Source organism: Chenopodium quinoa, unplaced genomic scaffold, assembly GCF_001683475.1.
Source record: "Chenopodium quinoa cultivar QQ74 unplaced genomic scaffold, ASM168347v1, whole genome shotgun sequence".
Lineage (NCBI taxonomy): Eukaryota > Viridiplantae > Streptophyta > Magnoliopsida > Caryophyllales > Amaranthaceae > Chenopodium > Chenopodium quinoa.
This window is the reverse complement of record NW_018743199.1, coordinates 4,316,038-4,341,531: the sequence shown is the minus strand read 5'-3', so window position 1 is coordinate 4,341,531 and position 25,494 is coordinate 4,316,038. Positions and strand designations below refer to the sequence as shown.

At 40.3% G+C, this 25,494-nt stretch overlaps 2 protein-coding genes across 2 annotated transcripts; one reads left to right on the top strand and one right to left on the bottom strand.

Moving 5' to 3' along the window:
* The first annotated feature begins 7,383 nt into the window (after positions 1–7,383).
* LOC110733610 (probable glycosyltransferase At5g25310) lies at positions 7,384–12,697 on the top strand. The gene is made up of 4 exons (XM_021913677.1): positions 7,384–8,195; positions 8,915–9,063; positions 11,318–11,669; positions 11,792–12,697. The coding sequence occupies exons 1-4, from the start codon at positions 7,929–7,931 to the stop codon at positions 12,455–12,457; spliced, it is 1,434 nt and encodes a 477-aa protein (XP_021769369.1). The 5' UTR covers positions 7,384–7,928; the 3' UTR covers positions 12,458–12,697.
* A 503-nt stretch (positions 12,698–13,200) lies between these two features.
* On the bottom strand, positions 13,201–24,499 carry LOC110733609. The gene is made up of 10 exons (XM_021913676.1): positions 22,631–24,499; positions 21,613–22,065; positions 21,217–21,518; positions 17,733–18,476; positions 17,366–17,644; positions 17,023–17,184; positions 15,986–16,924; positions 15,694–15,909; positions 14,729–14,989; positions 13,201–13,983 (listed from the first exon to the last, which is right to left on the bottom strand). Exons 1-10 carry the CDS (start codon positions 24,051–24,053, stop codon positions 13,615–13,617), a joined length of 5,148 nt encoding a protein of 1,715 aa, XP_021769368.1. The 5' UTR covers positions 24,054–24,499; the 3' UTR covers positions 13,201–13,614.
* Positions 24,500–25,494: the final 995 nt, after the last annotated feature.

The following is a 25,494-nucleotide window of genomic DNA, read 5'->3' as shown; positions in this document are numbered from 1 at the left end:
GCTTTATTTTCTACATCTGTTTTTAAAGTACTGATTTCCCACCTGAGAGTTTTCACTCTAGAGATGGTACTCTTGTGACACTTTCTTCAATTCATCCAAGGGAACAACTATCCGAAACACCATGCCGGGGCAGCAGTTTATCTGAAGTACGAGGCATCATCATGCAATACTTCAGAGTTGCAACTACCACCCGGAACTGATTCATCCGAAGTACAAGGCATCACTATGCAATACTTCGGGGCTTTATCAGTTCCTATTTTTTAGGCTATGTTTCGGATAAGTCTATGGCCTTTTTGCCCAAAGGAACAGATTCTCCGAAGTACAAGGCATCACTATGCAATACTTCGGGCTTGTATCCTTTTTTGGCAGGTTTTACGGCTTGCCGAGGTACAAGGCATCATTATGCAATACCCCGGACAGCGCCGAATGAAACCTTGAATTTTTGAAAAACCGTAGAAAGCATAAAGACTTAAAGAATACACGCAATCTGAATGAATACTGGCTCGATGGCCTTTTTGTAAACAAAATCAGTGTACTTACATAGATTGTACTATCCGAAGGATTTACACATAGTATTTTTTGAGCACATCGGCATTCCAATGGTTTTTTCAGCTCGGTGCCATCCATTTGTTTGAGTCTGAAAGTACCGGGCTGAAGCTCTTGATAAATTTCATAAGGTCCCTCCCAAGATGCTGAGAGTTTGCCATGAATGCGACTTTTTTGAACAGCTGCAGCATTCCTCAGAACTAAATCCCCAACTCTGAGAGGTCGTTGATAGACTCTTCGGTTGTAGGACTTGCTCATTCTGAGCTTGTGTGCAGCCATCCTTTCTCGGGCTAGATCTCTAATCTCGTCAAGGAAGTCGAGGGACTCTTTCATGAGCTGCTCATTTTCCTCGGCTGAGAAGAGATTCACTCGTAGGCTTTCTGAGCCCACTTCCACTGGAAGCACTGCTTCGGATCCATACACCAGCTGAAAAGGTGAATGCCCCGTTGCCTCCTTCTCGGTTGTCCGGAGTGACCAGAGGGTTCCCGGAAGTTCCTCTACCCACTTGGACTTTTGATCCTCTACTCTTTTTCTGAGAGCGTTAAGGATCTGTTTATTTGCGGCTTCGGCTTGGCCATTACTCTGAGGGTGGCAAACCGCGGAGTAAGCCAATTTTATCCCGAATTGATCAGTGTATCGGCGCAAGGGCAGGTTGTCAAACTGTCTGCCGTGGTCGAACACAAAAACTTTTGGGATGCCGAACCGAGTTATGATGTTCTGCCAGATGAACTGTCTGACAGTTTGCTCAGATATGCTTGAAGCAGCTTCCGCTTCAATCCATTTGCTGAAATAGTCGATTCCGACTATCAACCACTTTCTTTTGTATGGGGCCTCGGGAAAGGGTCCCAGAATATCCAACCCCCATTGCGCAAATGGAAGAGGATTAAGAATTGGCTGGAGATCTAGGCATGGCCGATGGATTACCGGTGCAAATTTTTGGCATTTCTCGCATTTTCTGACCATGTTCTTTGCATCCGAGATCATTGTAGGCCAAAAATACCCTGCCCTGAGAGCTTTGTGGGCTAAGGTTCTCCCTCCTATGTGGTTTCCGCAGATGCCGAGGTGAATCTCTCGGAGAATATAGTCGGCATCCGTTGGACCCACGCATTTCAATAATGGAGCGGAGAAGGATTTTCTGAGGAGTTGGCCGCCGAAGACGAGGAATCGTGAACTGATCCGCTTTATCTTGGAGGCCGAATTCCTATCCTCGGGGAGCTCGTCCCTGAGTTTATAAGCCAGGATGTCATCCATCCAGCTCGGCTCGAGTGCAGCGCAGCAGATTGATATTGCTTCGGCTACACTCTTTTCTCGGCGCACCTCCACATAGACAGAACGGCTTAACTCAGTCAGAGTTGAGCTTGCAAGTTTGGAGAGTGCGTCTGCTTGAGCATTTTGACCCCTTGGGATCAGCTCTACTTCGAAAGATCTCAGCTTCGCAATTGTCGATTTGATCCTTGTGAGGTAAGCTGCCATTGAAGGCTCTTTAGCCTCATACTCCCCCCGGATCTGATTGGCGACCAGCTGAGAATCTGTCTTGAGGTAGACATGCTCGGCTTCCAACGATATGCACAGGTCTAAGCCAGCAATGGCTGCTTCATATTCGGCCTCGTTGTTAGAGGCTTTGAATGAAAATTTTAGTGCATACTCGAAGGTTTTGCCTTCGGGAGAGGTGATGACGACCCCTGCCCCCGAACCGTTCACGGTGGAGGACCCATCCGTGAAGACGGTCCAGATTTTCCTCCTTGCATCCAGAGTCTCCTGATAGGAGCACTCGGCCAAGAAGTCTGCCAAGGCTTGCGCCTTGATGGCTGTTCTCGGCTGATAACCGATACTGAACTCGGTGAGCTCGAAAGCCCACTTTGCTAGTCTACCGGATTTTTCAACCTTGCCGAGGACTTTCTCTAACGGCTGATCAGTTAGAACCGCTATTTGATGAGAATCAAAATAGGGTCGCAACTTCCGAGCAGCCACCACCACTGCATAAGCCACTTTTTCTAACAATGGGTAGCGCGTCTCGGCATCCGTCAGGGTGTGGCTGACGAAATAGATCGGCTGTTGAACTTTTTCTTCTTCCCTTAGCAGCACCGCGCTTACCGTGGCTGGACTGACCGCCACGTATAAGTATAGGATGTCTCCTACGACTGGCCTTGCCAGTGTTGGGAGTTGAGCCAGGTGTTCACGGAGCTGCTGAAAGGCTGACTTTTGTTCGTCTCCCCATTCAATGCCTTTTGAATTTTGGAGCTTCAGCGCCTTGAAGAAAGGGAGCCCTTTGTCTGAGGCTCGTGAGATGAACCTGGACAAGGCAGCCATTCTCCCGGCTAGACGCTGAATATCCCTTTTTGTCTTCGGCTCGGGGAGGTCTAAAGCAGCTTGTACTTTGGCGGGGTTTGCATCAATCCCCCTCTTGCTGACCATGAAGCCGAGGAACTTGCCTGACTTCACGCCGAAGACACATTTCTTCGGATTCAGCTTCATTTTGTATTTTCTGAGGGTGGCGAAGGTTTCGGCTAGGTCCGTGACATGATCTTTTTCTTTTATGCTTTTGACGATTGAGTCGTCAACATAAACCTCCATGTTTCGGCCTTTTTGCTCGGCGAAAACCTGATCAACCAACCTCTGATATGTTGCCCCCGCATTTTTCAATCCGAAGGGCATCATTCTGTAATTGTACAACCCGGAACTTGTTATGAACGCTGTTTTAGCTCGGTCCTCGGGGTGCATGAAGATCTGATGGTATCCCGAGAATGCGTCCATGAAACTGAGCAGAGCATGCCCGCTTGTCGAGTCGACCAGTTGGTCGATCCTCGGCAGCGGATAGGAGTCCTTGGGACATGCCCTATTCAGGTCCGTGAAGTCAACGCACATCCTCCAGTTACCATTTGCCTTCTGAACCATTACAACATTGGCCAGCCACTCCGGATACTGACAGGGTTCAATGAACCCAGCATCTAGGAGCTTATCGACCTCAGCTGCGATGTTCTGGTTCTTTTCAGCGGAGTAGTTCCGCTTTTTCTGCTTAATGGGTCGACTGGAGGGGTCGACATTAAGCCTATGGGAGACGAAGTCCGGATCAATCCCGGGCATTTCTGCGGCTGAGAAGGCGAACACGTCTCCACTGGCCCGTAGGAGTTGGACGAGTGCCGCACGGGTGTTTGGCTCCAGTGACGACCCGACGCTAACACATCTGTTCGGATCTCCTACGGTCAGTTCTATTGACTCGGTCAGGTCATCCGTCTCCATGCTCTTAGAGTTGGATTCCTCGAATTCCGGCCTGCTATCAATATTAGCAGACTTTCCTGACCGCGGCTGGCCATCAGAGTCGTTCGGCTCTGAGGCGGAGTCAGCCTTTTGGCCCCCATCAGATTTCTCGTTGTCTGGGGCTTCATTAGCCGAAACGTCTGAGCCTCTCGGCTTTTTGGCGTTTCGGTCCCGGTGCTTTTCCTCCCCATCGCCCCGGTCGCCTCGGCGAGACGTGGATGGCTTGAGGTGATTGCATCGGCGGGCTTCTTTTTGACTGCCCTTTATTTTCTCGGAGCGTCCCTCGTCTGAAACGTATATCATGATTTGATGATACGTGGAGACGACTCCTTGAATGCCGTGAATGAGGGGTCTCCCCATGATCACGTTGTATGCAGATGGAGCATCTACGACCAAAAATTCGGCCATGATATTCCTAGCTGCTCGGCCTTCGCCGATGGTGACAGGAAGTGTAATCTTCCCGTCGGGATACGATGAAGAGCCGTTGAACCCAGACACCGGGTAGGGTGCGGGGTCCAGGTGCTCGGCTCCCATCCTCAGCTGGTCGAACGCTCCTCGGAAGAGGATGTTCGCCCCGCTACCGCCGTCGACGAGGGTCCGCCAGACGTTGCGGTTGGCGATGCCCAGAATGATTACTAGTGGGTCATCGTGGGGGTATACCACCCCCTCACAGTCTTCGGCTGTGAACAGGATGTTCGGCGCCGGTGACTGGGACCGCCGAAGCTCAGCCTGATGAATCTGATGGGTTAGACCCCTCAGTTGGCGTTTGGCTGTGCCTCGCGAGATTCCCCCGGAAATAACTAGGATGTCGAGGGACTCCTTGCCCTGAGGTCCCTTATCCTTCTTCCGAGCGAAGTTGAGGTCCTGCCGAGAATCTTTTTCAGCTTTTTTCTCCTCGCGCCTGTCCGCGAGGTATTGGCTCAGGTACCCCTTGCGGACCAGATCCTCAATCTGGTCCTTCAGCTGGACGCAGTCCTCGGTGCGATGTCCGGGTGAGTCATGGAACTCGCACCACTGGTCCTTTCCCCTCGTCTGATGCCAGGGAGGCAACGGACGAGGTTTTTTGAATCTCCCCTCGTCCTTCGCCGTGCTGAAAATCTTAGCACGGGGAAGGGAGAGTGGAGTGTATGAATCGTACCTTCCCGTGTAGGGAAAGTGTCTTTCCTTCTTCGGCTCGGCAGCAGAGGACGGTTCTGAGGCCTTAGCCTTCCCTTTCCTCTGCGCCGAGACTTCTGGCTGCTGCCCTTTCGGCTTCTCAATTCTCGGACGAGACTGAGACCTGGATCTGTTCCACTCCTCGGCTCGGATGAACCTATCCGATGCTTCCAAGGCTTCCTCCAGGGTCTGCGGGGGATGCATGACCATGAAGTCCAGGAACTTTCCAGCTTGGAGGCCGTTCCGTAGCGCGAACACGGCCAGGCCTTGATCCAGGCTTGTGATTCCGGATGACTCGTTGCTGAAGCGAGTCAGATAGTCGCGGAGGCTCTCGTCCTCCGCCTGCTGCAGACTCATTAGCTCTGCAGTGGTCTTCTCTCGGCGGTTGGCCGTAGAGAATTTGCTCTTGAACTTGTTGGAGAGGTCGTTCCAACCGGTTACGGAGCCTTCCTTGAGCCCTTTGGTGATCCAGGATTGGGCAACACCTTTGAGGGTCGTAGGAAAGTATTTACACCAGGTAGCCTCAGACCTCGGGTTCAGATACATGTGCCCCTCGTAAGAGGCAATGTGATCCTTAGGATCTGAGGTACCATCGTAAGTAATATGTGCCGGGATTTTGACCGTTGGCACATGCTCTTCCAGAATCCACTTCCGGAAGGGCGAGTTCGATGGAACCATGACCGCCTTCCCCTTGTACCCGGCCTTAGGGACCTCGCTCCCTCCTCTCACAGAGGTGGAAGTGGTTTTCGTCCCCGGCTGAGACAAGGTTGGGTGGGGTCCGGTATCCTCTGGGAAGGTGAGGCGGCTATGCACACTCACCTCCCTCGAACCCAAGCGTTCGTGAATGCTTCGGCGGGCGAATTCCGGGTCCTTGGAGGGCCCCATAGAATTCTGAGCTTCAGAGTGGTCAGAGGGTTGAGGGTTCCTCCTCCTCTCCTTACTGGAGTTTCGGGTGTCCCCTCGCCACCTCTGGCCGAGCTGTCTATGTGGTGGAACTTGTCCACCATCATCCTGACCGATCCTCCTTTTCAGGTTTCTCGGCTGGTGATCATCAGGCATCTGGATTGGAGCCCCTTGAGCTTTAAGGAACTCCATGCAGATGGCCACTGCTCTGGCCACTTCCTCGGTGGAGGGTCCGGAGGGAGGAGTCTCCTGCGGATGTGACCTGCATTGCACGCTATGGCGCGGCGGGGAGTTCCTCGCACCTGAGCCACTCGGTCTCGGGGATGGCCCCGGCTGCCGAGTGTGGTGCGAGGTGTTCTCCTCCTGGAGGCTAGGACCTCTTGAGGCTTCCCTTTCCGGAGAAATGGGGGCCTCCGATTCGGAAGAGGCTTGCTCCGGGGAGGGATAAACCGGCTGGCGTTCCCTCACCGTAATCCGGCCTCCTCCCTTCTTAGCCTTCTTGGAACTCTTTCCACTCTTAGTCATGGCGACTGCCGGAGTGTTTGATGACTGACGCGAAATTTAGTAGCGTTCCCCACAGACGGCGCCAAATTGTTTCGGATGAAAACAATCGAATCTCGGAAGATCCTTTTATCTTGAGGGAACTTGGTCTCGGTCCGAACGACGCAGGAGCCGAGGGTTTCCTGCACAACAAATACACGTAAACTAGCCTCGGGGGGGACGCCGAGGAAGGCCCCTCCGATGCTTAAGTCAGTATATTAGAGAGAGAAAGCTGTGCAAGAGTTTAGTTGCTTGAGGCTTTATTGTCTTTGTCTTTTTTGTCTTCCTCTTACCAAGAATTGACCAAATTGTTGGCTTTTATACCTTGGCTAATGAAGGAGGCGGATTCGGCCCGGAAATCAGTTGGGCTGGGCCAAGCTGATTGGGCCGTTGACTGACCTTGACATGGCTTTGAGGATGTTGATTTTTGACTTTAGCATATTTGGAGAGTTGAACCTTTGCCTTGGGCTTTTAATTGGATCATTCAGTGACCAGGCCCAATTGGACTAAATTGGACCCAAACAGGTACTTTCTTAAAAAATATATTAATTCCCTTTAAAATCATTATTCATATTTGTTAAATATCTCACTTAGCTTATTGACTAGATACTTGTATTCTATAATGCAATCTTGGAATTTGGAAATAAGATCTTCTTGCATGATTATTGGATTGGTATCTTCTAAGGTGACATAAATGGTTGGAACAATAAGTTCTAAATTCTCAAATACCATAACACTACATACTAATTAAGCATTTAGGGTTTTCTTTAGGCTTTACAAGAGTACAATGCAAAACTAAATGACTAATAGAGTAGCAGACCTCTATTCCTATAGGCTGCTACATTAATTTATCGCAGTGGAGCGTGTAAAATTCATCAAGCTTTTATTACGAAATTCTGTATGTAGTATTAGAGGTTGCCTCGCTCTTATCTGGATTATTACATTTGCATTTTGATATTTGATAGAATATGATAAATATTCTCGATATTATTTTGTATAGAAGGATATAGTTTGTTAATATTCTGTAATTATCTTGTGAGATCTCCTAACGTGTTTAGGACTCACTCTTGTAACCCGATTTTAACCGTATATATATTTAATCAATGGAATCACTCCAAGCTAACAATATTAAATCAAACTAAAATTAATTTAACTACGTCATCTTCAAACATAACATACTCGAATTACAATAATTCATTATTATAATAAAAAATTACTTGTACTCCAAATTTATTTATTACTTTTCTCAAAAGGAAAATATAATACGAGGACTAGAGAGTAGAGAGGTTACAAATGCACTTTAATTAAATCACCTAACATGAAAAAAGGAAAATAAAGAAAAAAGAAAAATAAATAAAAGCAAATATACCTCTTCACTCTCAAGTTCTTAATTGGAGTAAGAAATACTCCAATTCGTTTCTTCACCTCTTTATAAATGTAAAATTTCATCTCCCTCTTTCTTTCCTCATTCAAACCCATTTCTCTCACTAAAATTATAGAGAGAGAAAGCTTAGTAAACCTCATCAATGGAGAAATGGCAGAAATTGTGGCTTTCTCTCACTTCAACTAACACTATTACATTGATTATCTCCTTCTTAGTCATCACTTTCGCCGTCTTTGGCATCCATGGCAGAAATTATTCTTCGACGAGCTTCGACGACGCTTCTAATGGCGGCGCTCCGAAGCTTCGTCAGCTCTCTTTCTCCGCCATTCAACTTCAAAGCGTCGCTACTTCTACCGATTCTCCTCCTCTTCTCTCCTCCAACTCCTCCGTTCATCATCGCTTCGCTCCGGTATCTCTTTCTTTCTATCTCTTAGCTACTGATTTTGATTTTTATTTGAATTTGAGGAAATTGATTGTTTTGGTAGAATTTGATGCTCTGTTTTAAGAATTCCGAAATTGCTCTGTTTTTTGACCTGAAATTATATTTTGAATTCTAACTCTGCTATGATTACAAGAATTTCAATGTCAATTTTTATTGAGGATCTTTAATTTTAATTCTATTTCATTGAGAATCTTGAATTTATTATGTGATTTAATGCTAGAACGGTTTCAAATTACAGCTGTAATGAGACTGTATATTTTTCTAAATTTTCTGAGAGTGTAAATTTTTTAAATTAGCTTCAAATTTACGAAATTAATGCTTATATTGATTAATAACCTTTGAAAAAACATCAATGTGTTAAAAAAATCTCAAACACAATTCTGCAAACCAAATTTTGGCGCGCACAAATTTTGTCAAAATGTTGATTTAAGCTGTCCAACTCTAACCGCCGTACACTTTTTCTCTCTCTAGTTTGTTGCAATCGATTTTTGTGTATGCGGTCCAAAGAGCTAAGTATAATTATATTTAAATAATCCGCATCAGTTTATGAATTTATAACAAAATCACGTGTCTAACTTAATCTTTTCACTTTTAGCTTCTTCAACGGAGCCTTAGCTTGATTGTAAGGTCGGTCCATAATTAAATGTGTATCATTTTCCTAATAACGGAAAATTATGAAATTTCAGAGGAAAAAGAAGGGAGGAGTAGAGGAAGGATTAGCAAGAGCACGAGCGGCGATTCGAAGAGAAAAGGCAGCTTGGAATAGAAGAAATCGATCGATAACTTTGAATAATCCTTCCACTTTCATTTACCGTAATCCCCGAGCTTTTCATCAGTAACGCTCTTTCTATAACTCAATCACTTTAATTGCTTCTTTAATTTGTTTTTATTTTCTATCTGTTACAATAACTATGAATTGGTAGTTAATGCTAAGCACAGATTATTATACTACAAAAATTTGAGTAGAAATTAAAGTAGAATTGATCATGAAATTATGGTGGAGTTATGAAATTCTGAAATTATTGATCGGTTCACGTAATCACATTATTACTAGTGCACGTTATGATGAGATGAGTAATTATAACTCCTAATCGTGGTTTTAATTTGATTAATTCTTAACCCTTAAAAAAAGTTATTCTTCGTATTACATTATATATCATGAAGAGTCCAAATCAATCATTTAAGGGCTTCAACATTATTTGTTATGGTGTAGTGTACATTGTGATTTTTTTTATTTTTTTTTTTTTGGATACAGAATAAAATTTTTAGGAATGGAATTACATTAACTAATCAAATTACTAGCAAAATTGATAAAAATAGAATATATGTATAATTTTCCTACATAAAAAGAATAATCACCTAAAACGACTTTGTCCATGTCACAAGACTAGGTATAGTATGCCTAGCCGGATATTTGGCTTGAACTAGCCCTGCACAACCCAACAATGCCGTCTTGTGCTAGTGTATGGCCACCAGCACATCTGCACTGTCCAATGCCGTCTTTTGATCAAATGTACTCATTATCAATCACATGTACCCTAAATTTCTCTATCATGGAGCACATCACATGTTTGTTGAAATTTGAAAATGTATATCAATGACTATTAACACTATGCATAGTGCATGTTTATTTTATGACTTTGTGCTACATTAGACCATACTGATTTCTACATTTGGAGAAACTTATGATATGCTAGCTTTCACAGGTGCCCTTTTTCTTATGGAAACAAAACAAACGAAAAGCTTAACTGAACAAAGCCTTTTATAAGTAGTGCTTTGCTTAGAAGTCACCGAAAAAAGGCCTGTTATCATTTTTTTTACCTTTTAAAATGACTTTGGCAACTTTGTATAGGAGTCTTCTGTTTAACGCATGGGGGTTATGCACGGTACTCATACAATTGTGCACCCATTTCATGCCTACACTCAATTGATTTTTTTACGAAAGTGAAAACTGATATCCTTCTCAAACACGTTTTGCACATACATCGCGTGGCTCTTTGTGAACATACATGGGAAATTATAGCTAGAATACTGGCTCATAAATTCGGAATTTATTTAATTAGCCAACTAATAATAGAGCTTCTCTTGTTGTATGTCTGTTAAACAAAGATTACAAGAACACAGCCATTATGGAGTACATTAGATCTTGTCTTTAACAATATTTATGGAGTACATTAGTTGCAAATGTCCATCATAGTAGTATTACACACAATTTGCTGCGGTCTATCCCAACATATTTGTCTTGTATAATATATTGTCTTCCATAAATCCTCTGTTAAAAGCCCTGCTGTCTTTTCAGCAAGAAACATCCTAATGCACATTTTGTTCCCTGGGAAGGGGGGTTAGTTATTGACAGACTTTCCTGTTAATAAACCATTTCGAGTTAAAAACGTCAAAAATGTAAGGTTTTGTTACCTAAAAGTTGTGCATATATGGACTCTCCACATTATGAGTACTTCTTATGACTACTATTTATGGTATATAATTGCTACAGGCTACAGCTATATAAGACAAATCATTATCAAGGTCACTATTGAAGTAGTTTGCTTGTTATTATGGCGTATAATAATTATCAAGGTCTTTTGTTACATCTGTAAATAGAATAGTAATAGTTGGTCCAGCCTGTAGATTAAGTTTATGTTAATAATTTGGATATGTGATCCTAAGTTATTTCTAACATCATCGACAACATCAATTGGCAGGGAAATATAAATGGCAATCTTGAGTACTAACCACTGTAATTCGATGCATTTACATTAAAATTCAAAGAATCATGTTTTATTTTTTGGTTAAAGGAAAACGCTTAGTATAAGTTCTAGGTTACACTCAGATATTACAGATAAGTTGAGTGCCTAAGATTAAGCTCAAATGTGACAGCATGGATTTGTATTGTGTTGAGTGTGCCTGAAATAAACTCTACAACTAATTACAAGAAATTAAGTGCTTTGTAATCTTGATGATGGGTGAAATGGGTCATCGATTAATGCATATGATTGCCATACACAGATACACTCATACCCAACTATCCCTGGTGGAAAAGTATGTAACTAATTTACGTTTTATATATATGCAATTGCAACCCATTTCAGGAGTTATCTAGAAATGGAAAGGAGATTGAAAGTGTACGTGTACGATGAGGGTGATCTGCCTATCGTACATGACGGACCATGCAAGGATATCTACACTATTGAAGGGAGGTTTATTCATGAGATTGAGCATGGAAGTACGCGGTTCAGAACAAGAGATCCCAAACATGCCCACATTCACTTTATGCCTTTTAGTGTTACATGGATGGTGAAATACCTTTACAAGCCAAAGTCCTACGATGTCACTCCTCTCAATCAATTTGTCTCGGACTATGTCAATGTGATTTCCACCAAGCACCCCTTCTGGAATCGGACACAAGGGGCTGATCACTTTATGCTGGCTTGTCATGATTGGGTACCTCCCGTCTCTTAGAAACTTAGCACTATTTTGATATGAGAAATTGGCTAATTCAACTCATGATTATATATTATGCTTGACTTATACTCTAATTGACCAAATTTGTGTCTTTGCTGCAGGGACCTCATGCCTCAAGGGGAAACTCAGATCTCTACAACAGATCCATCAGGGTATTGTGCAATGCAAACTCCTCTGAAGGCTTCAACCCACAAAAGGATGTGAGCCTACCAGAAATCCACCTATATGATGGCAACATTTCTCCGAAACTCCTCTCCATTCCTCGAAAAACTTCCCCTCGTCCATACCTTGCCTTCTTTGCTGGTGGTCTCCATGGCCCGATAAGGCCTATTCTCCTTAGTCAATGGAAGGGACAGGACCCTGACCTGCAAGTCCACGAATACCTCCCAAAGGAATTAGATTACTACACTATGATGCTTCAGTCTAAGTTCTGCCTTTGTCCTAGTGGTCATGAAGTTGCTAGCCCAAGAATAGTTGAAGCCATATATGCTGAATGTGTGCCAGTTATACTGTCAAAAAACTACGTTTTGCCATTCAGTGATGTTTTGAGATGGGAGGCGTTTTCGATAGAGGTAGATGTCAAAGACATTCCAAGGTTGAAAGAGATTTTGAGAGCAATACCAGAAGAGAAGTACAGAAGGCTAATTGAAGGGATCAGAGCTGTCAGACAGCATTTTGTTCTTAACACCCCTGCAAAGAGGTTTGACGTTTTTCATATGATATTGCACTCAGTATGGCTCAGGAGATTAAACTTGAAACTTAGGTAACAATACTTGTAACATATAGAAATCATAATAGGATTTTGTTTAAAATTTATTTTACATTCATATTGATCTAATCAACAGATCAGACAACAGGATATACAAACGTTAACTGTTTGAGGTCACACCGAAGAATTTTTTTTTTTGTTCTGATCAGTTTGTAAATATAATGTTCTTCTGAATCGGGAACTTTTCTTCTGTTATTTTGAATAATTGGTTAAGTAAATGTCATTATTCTAGTTGGAACTTTCTCTCTAATGATAGTTCATTATCCATCCTTGGGTGATCTCGTAGTTCCTACTGAGTGGAGTCGTTGTGGTCGGAAAATTATCTCCCTGTCAAAACGTTGCTAAAAAATAGTTTGAATGAGCAAAATAGCATGTACGATAAACCTCATAAACCCCCTCTTGTTTGCGCAGAACAAGATTGCGTAGAACAAGAGTCCTTCAATTCCCTCGAGTGGTTAGACTGGTAACTAAATGACTAATCTACCGGCTGCCTCTAATAATTTACCATAAGCTATCGTTTATTTTGTTTAAATGAAAAAAAAAAAAAAAAAAAAAGACATTACATGCATATAACAAGCCCAAAATGTAAAGGGAATATATCTTCTTTCTTTTGCTGCTGCTGCTGTTTTTTTTTCCTAATTTATAACCCTGAAATAAAGTTTGTTATGATTGTAACACTTAATAAATTAATTAATTAAATAAATAAAAAAAGGTTGTATATATGGCTTTGCATGCCCATCTACAAAAGATAAATAGCCTTCGTATTACCTAAATTCATAGTCAGGGTCTGATCAAAGCAATAATGTGAAATAGGGAGCTACCAAAACTTTTGAAGCTTTTTTCAATTAACCTTTTTAGGCAAAAAGGATGAACGAAATAATGTAGGCATTTGCAACTACTAGTTTCACAGAGACACACCCCCCCTCTAGCAAATACAAAAACTTATACCCACACGTCGCCATCCTCATTTACCCTTATATATGTATCCCTAAGATCTCTCCGAAATACCAGTAGTTACGCCAAAGATGAGGCATAATCACTATCGACCCCCCAAAAAATGAATAAAACCCCTTTTTTTCCCTAGAACCACCAAATAAAACCTCAAGCGTGAGTGGCCAGCGAGAAAACTGGGCAACCACCACTTTCTCAGCTATTTTAAGAATGCTTGAACCAAGGTCCCACTGCACCATTTACGTGGCCATTGCCATGGATCCCAGCACCGTTTGTGATGAGATTAGGGGGCAAATTACCGGCCATGGATGAAGGAGGTGGTGCAGCATGTGGCAACACATTGGAGTATAATACATGAGAATGTGGAAGTGCGTGTGGGCTAATAAGAGGACTACCAGAAGGAGAGCCCTTGCGCTGTTGTTGAAGGGCATGAATTTGCCGTAACCCTGCTTCGTGAATTCCAGACAAGGTCTCAAGCTCCTCCGTTGAAAGAGCCTCCAAGCCAGCACCATAAAGAGGAGCATGCCGTGACATTTCTTCCTGAAGTGAAGCCTCAAGCGTATGGATGTATTGCTGCATAAAAATGATTAGAATTAATACCAAAACAGTTGTTTCTACCAGTAAAACATATAAAGTAGATAGAAATTAAATGCAATGGCTACCTTTTCCGATTACTTTGAATTTTTGAAACACTCCCCCAATTTCTATATATACAAGCAACATTTTGATAATTCCACTGTTCATGTACTTGTATTAGCTTTCTCTACGTTTTTACAAATTTATTACTTCTAGTAGAAATGATGTTATTGGGTTACTTTTAATGTACATATACAACATATTAAGATTTTAGAATTTTAACTAATTGATTTAAAGATATTATTCGTCAATATTGTTTCATGTGTTCAGGAGCAGAAGTAACAAGGGGGTTAAACTAGAAATCGCAGAAGATCACTAGAGTTTTGAGCACTGATGCTGTTGGCACACTGCTCCACTCATCACACGACAAGTTAAAGAATTGTTACATAACAACCCCTCGTAATCAAGGATATGACAGTTTCACTAACATAATCTATCCCCAAAATTTTGAGAAGAGAATTTTGGAAATGCACATCACAAACCATTACACCCTAAAATAGTATATGACTATACGACAAAAATTTCCAGCAGGAGCAAAAATAAAACATACGAAATATCTTATTATAAAGCCATACAAATTGCACAAGGAAATTGCATTTACAAAATAGGAATAATCACTGAACTAGGATGATGAAATATGAACATATTTGCTGTCAGATCTAACAAAAGTTAAGGCAAATACCTGGCAAGCCTGCAATTTTGACTCCATTCCATCAATGTATGCTTCACAACGAGCAACTTGCTCCTCCTTCTCTCGCTTCTCCCCTTCGGTTTGCCCAACTGTTTGTGTTAGTCTACGCACTTCATCCTCCAATGATATCCTAATCTCCTCTCTAGTCACATTTTCCGTCGCATATCGCTTCAACTCTTCATCAAATCGTTTCCTGGCAGCTTCGGCGTTTTTTAAACGTTCGGTAAGAGCATTTTTCTCCTTCACTATTCTCTGTAATATTCACCACAGATGTCATCAAATTCAAGTCAGCACCTCCAATGATCACACCAATTGAGAAGGCCAGAGAGATAGCTCTTAAGCAGCCATGGATTGTGATGTCAACACATTACAAATCATTTACCTGTTATCCACCCGCACATAGAACCAATAAACATATTCCATTCTACTTTACTTTTTATCAGTACTGGTTTCAAAATTGTAGTGACAGCCACAATCATGGAACTATATTTTTTTAAAGTCTCACAAAAGATCCAAGTAAATTATCGTATGTCAAAGAAAAATACTCCATAGAATAAGTTTCATGACTTTTAGGCCATAATGGCCTGTATAAGCAAATTCATCAGCTGATAACTCTATTAGCTGATGCATAATGGTCCTTCAAAACTAAGAAATATTGATTCTGCAAGCTAAAACAAATAACTCTTAAGAGCCAATACATTACATGTAGGCCAAAATTTAAGCCATGATCACGTCATAGCACCCAACTCCACCGCCACCACAACTTTTATTTCAAACAAGTAGAAAAGAGATAGTAAAAGTACTTGATTTCATGCATTAAGTATTCCCAGGAATGACTACCAATCTACCACTATTATTTAGGCAATTCAATATCTATCTTAGCATTATAATTATTTCGTATTTAATAGCAACTATAGGAAAAGGCAGGTTCTTTCAGCCTAAGGACAGATAGTCACCTTTAGCTCATCGCGCTTCCTGGACTTCAATTGAGCTAACTGCACCTCTGCATCATGAAGACGATCATGCAGTGTTCTCTTCTCAGCAGCTAGCTTTGTGATCTCCTCATCTCGCTCAGCACGATGCCAATCAAGTTGACTTTCAACATCCTGCATTTGTTCTGAAAGTTCCTTCTTTTCCCGAGCAAAACGGTCCAACTCAGCCTTCATTTCAGCCTGGCATTCAATGAAAATGTCAGCTATCAAATTATGCAAAGAATTATTAAGTAGATTGAAATTAGCACATAAGTACCTTGAGACGACAGTTTGCCGCTTCAGAATCATTCAGCTTCTGTAATATCATAGCTTTTTCATTAATCAAATTAGTCTTTTCTGATTTCCATTCTTCTTGAAGTCTGACAATTTCGTCTTCACTAGAGCATAGTTGATGCCAAAGTGCTGCACGATCAACATTAGCAAGTTCAGCAACCTCCCGCATCATGCTAAGAACTGGTCTTATGATTTCTTGCTCCTCACAGACAAGAAGTACCAGGACTTCCATATCTAAATCTAATTCTCTAGCAGTATCCGCACTACAGGTTGCACGTTCAACCAATCTCTTCAGCATCCTCCCACGATAGGAATCATCAGCATACCATTTAAATAAGATAGTATAAAGCAACTTCACAAACCCTTTTACACGAGAATCAGCGGACAGTGCCAAAGTCTCTGCCAGACCAAGAAGTGTGGTAAAATCATCTTGTGTGGCTATGAGCTGCTCATCGACCTCTCCCTCTACTACTGCCTCTGTGTGCTGCAATGCTTCAGCAAGATATCTTGCATTATACCCAGATCTTTGAGAATGACGTCTTTCTAAGACCATTGCTACAGATGGAGCCATTATGGCCCCTCGAAACACAGCTTTCTCAAACGTCTGAGAAGCATCAACAGCAAGGCAAGGTATGGATAACATTTCAATCAGGAGGTAGATATCAGAAAAATGATGACTACCACAGAATGAACGCTCATTCATCACAGTCAAGATTTCCGAAGGGGGACCATTTTCACCAAAAAAGAACACCCCATTAGGCAATGAAGAACAATTTACACCACAATCATCATCGGAATCAATATCTCTAAGTATAGCTTCCGAAACATCAGCCCAACTATGTACAGTCCTAGTTAGAAAGTCGAGAACACAAGGAGAAACATCTGGTCCCAGTTGTTTAAACCTTACACGGAGAGACCTGACCTAAAGCGAGGAATAATAGACAGCATTAAATACATTAATTAAAGCAAGTACATTGCCACAAGGAAATTGCCCCAAAGTTATATAAAAAAGTTACTCACAGCTTCTGGAAGATGCTGGCAATGAGTTGCAGCCTTCAATATGAAATTTATTGTAGCTGCCAGAGGTTCATCATTTGACTCTGCCAGAAGTGCAAAAGACTGAAACAAAACTTGTTCCCAGACCTCACTGCTGCACTCCAATTGACTTAAAGCACCAAAGACCTATTGATAATTTCAAAAACATCAATGAAAGTCACAAAATATGGAACAGAATTCTATCAGGCAAATGGGAGAAACGAAAAACTTTAGGAACCTGATGGTTACTATAGAGAACTTAGACAGGATTAGGACAAAATTTAACCATACAAGAATGAGATAGAGCACTTTAAGAAGATTATCTTACAGGTAACCTCAACTCCGGTTCAACGTCAGGCTTCTGAAGTCTTTCAAGAAGCGCAAAAGCTGCAAGAGGGTGCTCGGAAGGCTCAACCAATTTGGGCACTAAAGCGACAAGGTCCAGTTGCAAATGCTTAGGAGCTTTATCCAAAACAAGAGCAATCTTTTGAGCAGATTGAGGTCTTCGTCTTGGCTCGGGACAGCCTTGAGGAACAGCTCCATCCAGTGCTCTCAAGGAATTAACAATGAGTCCTAACAGCTCCTCAGATTGCTCAGGCCACTTAGTCTGAAGAAGAAGAAACAAGAAATCAAAAACATACTCATCCAACACTCAGTAAATCAGTATAATATTTTTTAAGAGCAAGAAAAATTACCTTTGAGCGGAGAGAAGCTGTTTCAGGTGGTACCTGAGCAGAAGTTTCTGGTGGACATGTAGGCTGTCCAGGAATAAACTTTTCATGCACATCAATTTCAGTTGTGCCCATACCTGTGCTCGTCCTTGTACTTTGAACAGCAGCAGAATTTACACTTCCACTGGCTACTGAATCCAATCTCTCAAACAAAGGGTGCTCCATTTGCTCTGTTGCTCCATTTTCCCTTTCCAAATGTAGAGGGGATACAGCCCCATTATCATTTGGAGAAGTCTTTGAGTTTGCATCACATACATCATCATTAGAGCCTTCTTCTGAAGGCTGGCAACATTCAACCATTATATCCAGGAGTAAATCAATAATAGCCTGCTGCAATACTTTTACTCCCATCAACAAATTCATTAAACTCGGGGATGATTCCTCTGACTTGGAGACCTTCTTTCCATCATTAGAACCAGAAAACTTGGTAGGGAGAAGTAAGCGCTTCACTTTGACGGGATCATCAAGATATACACGAAGTCCAGTTAAAAAACCAGCTATAGCACCAGCATCCATCAAAAGTTTCTCTCTTAAAGTGACTTGCGGTTGTGAAGGATTGTCCCCATATGTAAGATGAAACCCGGCTCTAGATAGAAGCTTTCTAAATATGTCCTCTTCATCACCGCTTATTCCTTCACTATCTTCAGAGTCTATCAGTTCATCAGGGTCAGTTGTCAGAGCATCCTGATCATCCTCAGAGGCAAGAACCTGATCAAAATGAGAGCAGATATTTGCAACAAGTTAACCATGGATAACTCTGAGAAGCATGCAAGGAATAATTCATAATTTCATAGTTAGTAAAAGGAAAACCAAGAAAATTTTGATCCGAGGCAATCTCCCCCTGCCCCAGCAAAAAATAAATTCCTCAGAGAAAACCTACAATTGCTACAATTTTATAGCATGCATCCAATCACTCTTTTTCTCCAGACCGATATACCCATAAGATAGGACAAATGGAAGCAAGAGTATGACAAGAGAGACACAACATGACATGAGAGTTTAAAGGAATGGAAGAACAAACACAACTAATAATGTCAAAAGGACACATGCGATCATCCCCTTTTTGCCAGAGAAAAGTAAAACTGCACCCGAATACCCTTCAAAACATAGCTATCCAGCCAAACCAAAAAAAAAATCAGTAATTTACAGACCATCAGAAAACCTTTTAGAATACGTAGTACATAAAATGGTCTCTTATCACTCTGCCACCATATGTTTTGAAAGCTTTAGTTCGAAGGTGTTAGATAGGTTACTTGCACCTTTGAAGTTTCAAGCCTATGTCCCATTGATTCTCAGACTCCATACCCATTGCAACTTCAAAGTAGTCAAATGATAGTAATAATACTTCATAATACATAAAAAGGCTATCAATTTTATAAATTTACAAAGTTTTGGGGAATCATTGGGCAGTTACCAAAAATATTCCCTTCCACAATGCTCGAAATATCTATCTCATGCTTTCAAAACCTAAAAAAATTCTGCTCAAGATTTATTCTTCTGTAGTGTCAACCTTTATTTTAAAAAGCCATAAACATACTTGAACTGAGCTATGAAAGACGGGAAACAACATCTCAAATGACTAAATTCTGGGTGCTCCACATATCACAGTATCAGACACCAAAAAAGATCTCCCTTCTCTCGCAGTTATTATGGTGGTTGAAGTACAACAGACAAGGGCATTAACAATCTTCAGATAAAGGCCTTGTTCTTTTCATCTCAAAGATTTGTTTCAGACTTTCTGGTTATAAAGGTTTCGATAAGGATCAATAAGTTCAAAAAATTTGAATAAAAGTTGTAGCACATGACATCACAAGACATGCAGAATTTTAAGATGCTTGGTCAATTCAAACAGCTCGTATTAATCCTTATTCAATTTTAATACTAGCTTTGGTTTCGGCATTGTCCTCGGTGTCGTAACAAAAATAGAACAGGTAAAAAATATTAAAAAAATAATAATAAAAAAAATAAAAAAATAAAAACAGGTAAAAGATAAGAAATAGCAGTTTCCTTGTAGCATATACACCTAGGAATTCTAGTAAACTAGAAGATTAAATTAATAAGCCATACTAAAACGGGAAAAGATAGGAGCTAAAGGCATTTACAAAGAGTTACATGCCAAAATGAGTAATTTTTTCGATATATGACTTATATCATATTATGTACACTATCAAAATATCTCATCAATTACAGAAATACAGTATTATAGTTTTTATTAAATTGTGCTAAGGCTTTGTTTAATTCACATTATTTTCACTTATTTTAGGACTCATAACTTCATAAGTTTAGAGAAAAAAAGTTTTGATAAGGTTTACTCAAGTTCAAATTAAAACTAAAATAAGTTGCAAGTTTAGACAGATAAGTATAGGCAGGTTCAATAGGTAAGCTCATATTAGTGAAAATCTAGTGAATAGAACACACCCTATGTATTACTACCTCAGTTTGAAAATAATTGAACCATTTTGACTTTTGACACTATTCATGTAATAACTTTCACCACATGTTTTTTTTTAATACATAAAACTAGGAGTGGTTATATAGGATTAGCCTCACATGTATTCTATTAAAAACTTCTTAACATTTACTTAAAAAAATATAAAATAAAATAACTAGAGATATAGATCTTATAGAATAGAATTAACTATTAGAAAATGAAGGTGGTGTTTTGTTAGGGAACCCCAGCGACTATCTATAGATCTTATAGTAATGTTTCTTGGATCTTTTTTCACAAAAAAATAAAAATAAATAAAAAATAAATTATTAGCCACGCATCAGCACCATTTGACATACAAAACACTACCCCCACTACCAGTAGCATGATCTACACAGGTTCTGGAAGTATAATGCCAAGGAATCAAGCTCTGTCTTGCTTATCTCCAAGTTATACATCTGTGTAATGTTCCACCAGTGGTGAATAAAACTAGATTGAGGATTCAATACCAAAAATGTTTCATGTAAAAGTGACGTATAAAAGGGTTTTATTGAATTATTCCTTTATTAACAAATTAGTGTTTTATACGTAGTAAAAATCAACAAATTAGTGTTTTACCCAAGAAGACTTGAATCAGCCTTAACAAAATCTTGAAAACTATAATCGAGCCCATTTGAGAAATTAACCACAATATTCTAACCAATGTCAGATTAAAGTAAGAATTATATTTTCTTTTTGTTAAGGCAATGGTAAGAAGTTTCCTATGCTGCATAGAAGTGGACAACTATGAACCATAGTTACCACAAACAGCATGGGCATAACACATCACCAGATGGAACTGAATACTTAAACAATCTGTGTTGTCTTTAATTCCTTTACATTGTTGTCTTCTTTTTATTAATTCCACAGATAGGAAACCATTTAATGTAAGCATCCACCAAATACAGTCCATACAACAGCGTTAACACAACAGAAAACCATTAATTAACACAATGGGAAGAAATCAGATTGTCCATTTACCTCCAAGTCAGAGAACTCAAACCAAGGACAGCAATCCAAGATTTCACAGACAAAAACCACACTATCTCGCAAAAGAAACCCAGCATCTGGTTCTAGTATGTCAGAAACCTTCATGAACTGGAGAACAGAATTGTTCCAAGTCTTTGTACATATAGAGGACTCCTTCCAAACAGTCCTGGAAGAATTCTTCTGATTCACCACGGCCATCCTGTATCTAACCCAAAAATTCTTATCAGGATCACTTCCAGATGATTGATCACTCTCCAGATATATGCATATGGTGTCGAAGGACTCATAAACACCTGAGCCATAAAATTTAAGCCGTTAACTAATGATCATCAACCATACAACAAAGAGCATGGAGCAGGAAAGATTTTCGTAAGATTATAGACTTACCAATGCGTAGCTCACATCCACCAGCCTGAAAGAATTTGCTGAAGATTTTACGGGTTTCCATTATTTCCTTGAAGGACATGAAGTTTTCAACTTTCCAGGTAAACGAACTTTTCTTCCCAGTGCTATCATTCTCAGAACCGTTCTCAGAGAAGTCCTCCGTGACGGAGGTTTCCTTCAAAATAAGAACCTCTGCTGAGAAAATAACACTATCCTGCACAAGGAACCCTGAGTCTTGATCAAACAGGCTAGTAAGTGTAACAAATTCACGCCAGCCCCAATCCTTAGCAGCTTTGGAGTAGCGATTTTGAGATTCTTTTGTCACAGATTTTTCCTCAATCTTCTGGTTCACAACTGATAGCCTATGACTAACAAAGCAACTCCAATCACTGGAGGTATTTCGTGAATCCGTAACCTCAAGAAATACAGAAAGGTGACACGGAGGCTGAGACTGCCCTGATAGCACAAGAGTGTAAGATTTTGCAGGAATTGGGAAGAAAAAACCATCACAAAAGTTCAGCACTTAATTATTTGAAAAATGAAACTTGAAATACCTACAAGGCCAGCAATATACACTTGCACCCCAGCCCCCTCCAAATAATGCAAAAGGACATGGATTGTGAGGAATGACACTTCAAATCACAGGTTCATAAGGTTGGGTCCATGACACTTTCCACTAAAAGTTTCGAATGTAAAATGAGTCATTAAATAACCATTTTCTCCTTACAATAGTTAATAAAATAAATTACTGGTTGGGGAAATAATTAAAGCTTGCATCTTTATGGCATAAAGCTTAAGAGTAACAAACATAAACAATCTTTAAAGAATATTTGACATGAACTGGAATTAGAATACAGGAAAGGTTGAAAATCATAATCCGTCTACTAAATTCAAATACAACTTTAAGGCATAAGGTTTCCAACAAGACAAACAGTGTCTTCATATGCATCATGAGCATTAAAAACAGAAGATATGGGTAGCTCGAGAAATAATCAGTTGTGAAGATTAAAGATTCACATACCTCGAGGATATACAATAAGGCGACAGTCTCGATTGCCAATCTGAAACCTCCTGCTCTTAATGCAGAGCCCAGTTATCTTTCTTTTCTTCAGAAGGTCCTTCAATCTGGTAAAATTGTCAATCCTCCAAGTGAACTTCCCACTATGGCTATCTGCCTTCCTCGAGCCACCACTTCCAACCCTCGCTCCTAGAGCAGTCCCATTCTTAGAAAAACTACTAAACTCCTTAATAACGTGGAACGAAGTGCTGAAAACCGCAGTATCATCTACCAAAAACCCTGCATCCGGGCCAACAAAATCCAACATCTTCATATAATCATTCCACCCCAAGCTTGTATTATCCCCACTCTTATTATCTGCTGCAAACCTCCCATACGAGTCCCTCTGCATATGATTCAACCCCTGCTTCTGATTCAATACCGACATCCTAAACAAACACCAACAACTCCTCTCAGACAGCAGCACCGTCGTACCACTACTCTTCTCCGTATCCTTACTCTCCAAACACATGGACAAATGCTCCACCCCATTGACCGAGCTCTGGTACACACTAATCCTCAAATTACACTCCCCAGCAGGAAACACCGGGCTCATAATCTTCTGCGTCTTAATCATCTCCTTAAACAAACTAAAATTATGAACTTTCCAAGTAAACTTTCCACTCAACACATCAGACGAAGACGGCCCAACGTTCCCCAACCCGGAAATCCCCCCTCCTCCGCCGCCAGCCCCACATTGCACCTCATTATTATTACTACTACTACTGCTATTACTACTATTATTATTATCCCTAGTAAAATTAACACTCTCATTAAGTATCAAAATATCCGCCATTATCAAAATAGAATCCCCATTAAACACAAACCCTCCTTTAGAATCAAGAATACAATTGGAAGGCGTAAAATCACACCAACCATGCGATTTCTTCTTACTACTAAACCTATGCCAAGAATCCCTATGTATAGTTTTCGAATCATCCAACAAATTAACAACAGATAATCTATAACTAGTAAAACATTCCCATCTCAAAGAATTTGAAGGGGATTTAGTAGGGTCCACAATTTGCAGATAAATCGAAATATAACCAGGTAAAGCTTGAGAATCACCTTTAGGATAAACAAGAAGACGACAATCAAAACCTCCGACCTCAAAATACTTGCTCCAAAGTGCCCTAGCTTTGATTTTAGGGAAATTAGCGACGGTCCAACGACAAATTGCGGAGAAATCACCACGACGTTCAACGACGATCGATTCTTGGCCGCCGGTGGCGGTTGACGGCGCCGATAAATCTTCCGACGAAGACATCGCCGACGGAGGATCGGCGGTGGTCGGAGGAAGAGAGGAGAGAGAAACAGCTTCCGATGATGACGACATAGATGAAGAAGATGAGGTTTGTTGTTGTTGGAGGTTTTGCAGCTGCTTCATTGCTATGGAATTTTTATTTCTTTCCTTTTTAAAAAATTTAATTATTTTTGGGTGTTCTTGTTTCCTTTATTAGGTTTAGGTTTTAATTTGTTACCTTTTTTTTATGTTCTTTCTTCTATTTTTTTGTAGATTTTTTTTTTCTTTATAATTTTTGTTTTTGGGTGTGAGTGTTTATTAAATTTGAGGGATATTTTTATTGGGGAGTAAGGTTCATGTGAGAGAGGGGTGGGATGCATGATAATCTAATGGGCATATGATTTTTTTTATCTTTAAAAATAATATTAATTATTATTGTTGTTATAATAATGATGGTTTAAAGGGTGAATTTTGAGATAATTTAAAACCACATGCTCATTGTCCTAGGTCATTAGGTGTTTGCTTGCTAATAGTTCCTACGTTGGTTGTAGCAATTGAATATTTACTCATTAGAATTTTAATAAGAAATCGTCTATATGGGTCAGGTAAGAGTTGGATCAATAATACAATTAGGTTGAAATTAAAAGGGTACATTTCATTTTTGGGATTTTGAATTTATTTCAAATATGTTGTGTCAATCGATTCAATTTTGGATCAATATAACATTTTAGTTTTAGTGTGTAAACAACGAACATATCTCTCCTAATAAAGCGAAGTTGTATCGTAGTAGTAAACATGAAGCAAAACAATTTATGCATGACAACATCCAAACAACTTACCAAAACAAGGTCTCCATGACAAAACAAGATTCCATATGCAACAAGTGCTTTGATAGGAATTGAATTTTGAAAACACTTCCAACTTTGTTTATGCACTAAGGCCACTAACTCAGCTATGCTTCATTAATATATACAAAACTCATTCAAGCAAATCAAACTAGATTTGGGCATGATACACAATAATATGTTTTCTTAATGCTAGTGATGTAAGGGTAACTATTGGAAAATGTAAATACAACATTGGAAAAAGATCTAAAGTTGATAGAATTAGCATTGTTCAATACGGAGTAGTTTATACTTCGTATCAAAATAACTAATTAACATTAAATTAATATTAAAGTTGATGTCAAAATAAATTAACATTAAAGCTGATATCAAAACTATAGATGGTATATACTACTGGTCTATTAAATCAGTGCATGTATCATGCATGTGTTCGTCGAAAGTGTGTTAGATACTAAAACACTTAAGATATCAAATTTAAAAATCCAGATCCACTAGACCACCATTGCACAAATACAACTTTTTTTTATTTCATTGTTTTCAATAATGAAGAGAGAAACCATATATTTGATACGTGCAACTATTATCTCAAAATAAGCTTACCTTAGCGGAAGGAGATTATCATCTAGCTATGCGATTGAAGGTTCAACCTCCATTAAAAGTGAGACAATTTGATAGAGGAAATTCCCTTTATTTTTTCTCCACTCTCCCTAATTGTCCAAGATGTTCATCCTGCTAAGTTG

What these genes read in the sequence shown, in the direction of transcription:
- LOC110733610 (XM_021913677.1), top strand. Translation starts at nt 7,929, where the DNA reads ATGGAGAAATGGCAGAAATTGTGGCTTTCTCTCACTTCAACTAACACT. An exon ending in TTCATCATCGCTTCGCTCCG is followed by an intron (nt 8,196 to 8,914) that starts GTATCTCTTTCT and finishes ATGAAATTTCAG; the next exon opens with AGGAAAAAGAAGGGAGGAGT. An exon ending in AATCCCCGAGCTTTTCATCA is followed by an intron (nt 9,064 to 11,317) that starts GTAACGCTCTTT and finishes AACCCATTTCAG; the next exon opens with GAGTTATCTAGAAATGGAAA.
- LOC110733609 (XM_021913676.1), bottom strand. Translation starts at nt 24,053, where the DNA reads ATGAAGCAGCTGCAAAACCTCCAACAACAACAAACCTCATCTTCTTCA. An exon ending in GCCAGCATCTTCCAGAAGCT is followed by an intron (nt 16,925 to 17,022) that starts GTGAGTAACTTT and finishes TCCTCGCTTTAG; the next exon opens with GTCAGGTCTCTCCGTGTAAG. An exon ending in CAAAATTGCAGGCTTGCCAG is followed by an intron (nt 13,984 to 14,728) that starts GTATTTGCCTTA and finishes ATTTTTATGCAG; the next exon opens with CAATACATCCATACGCTTGA.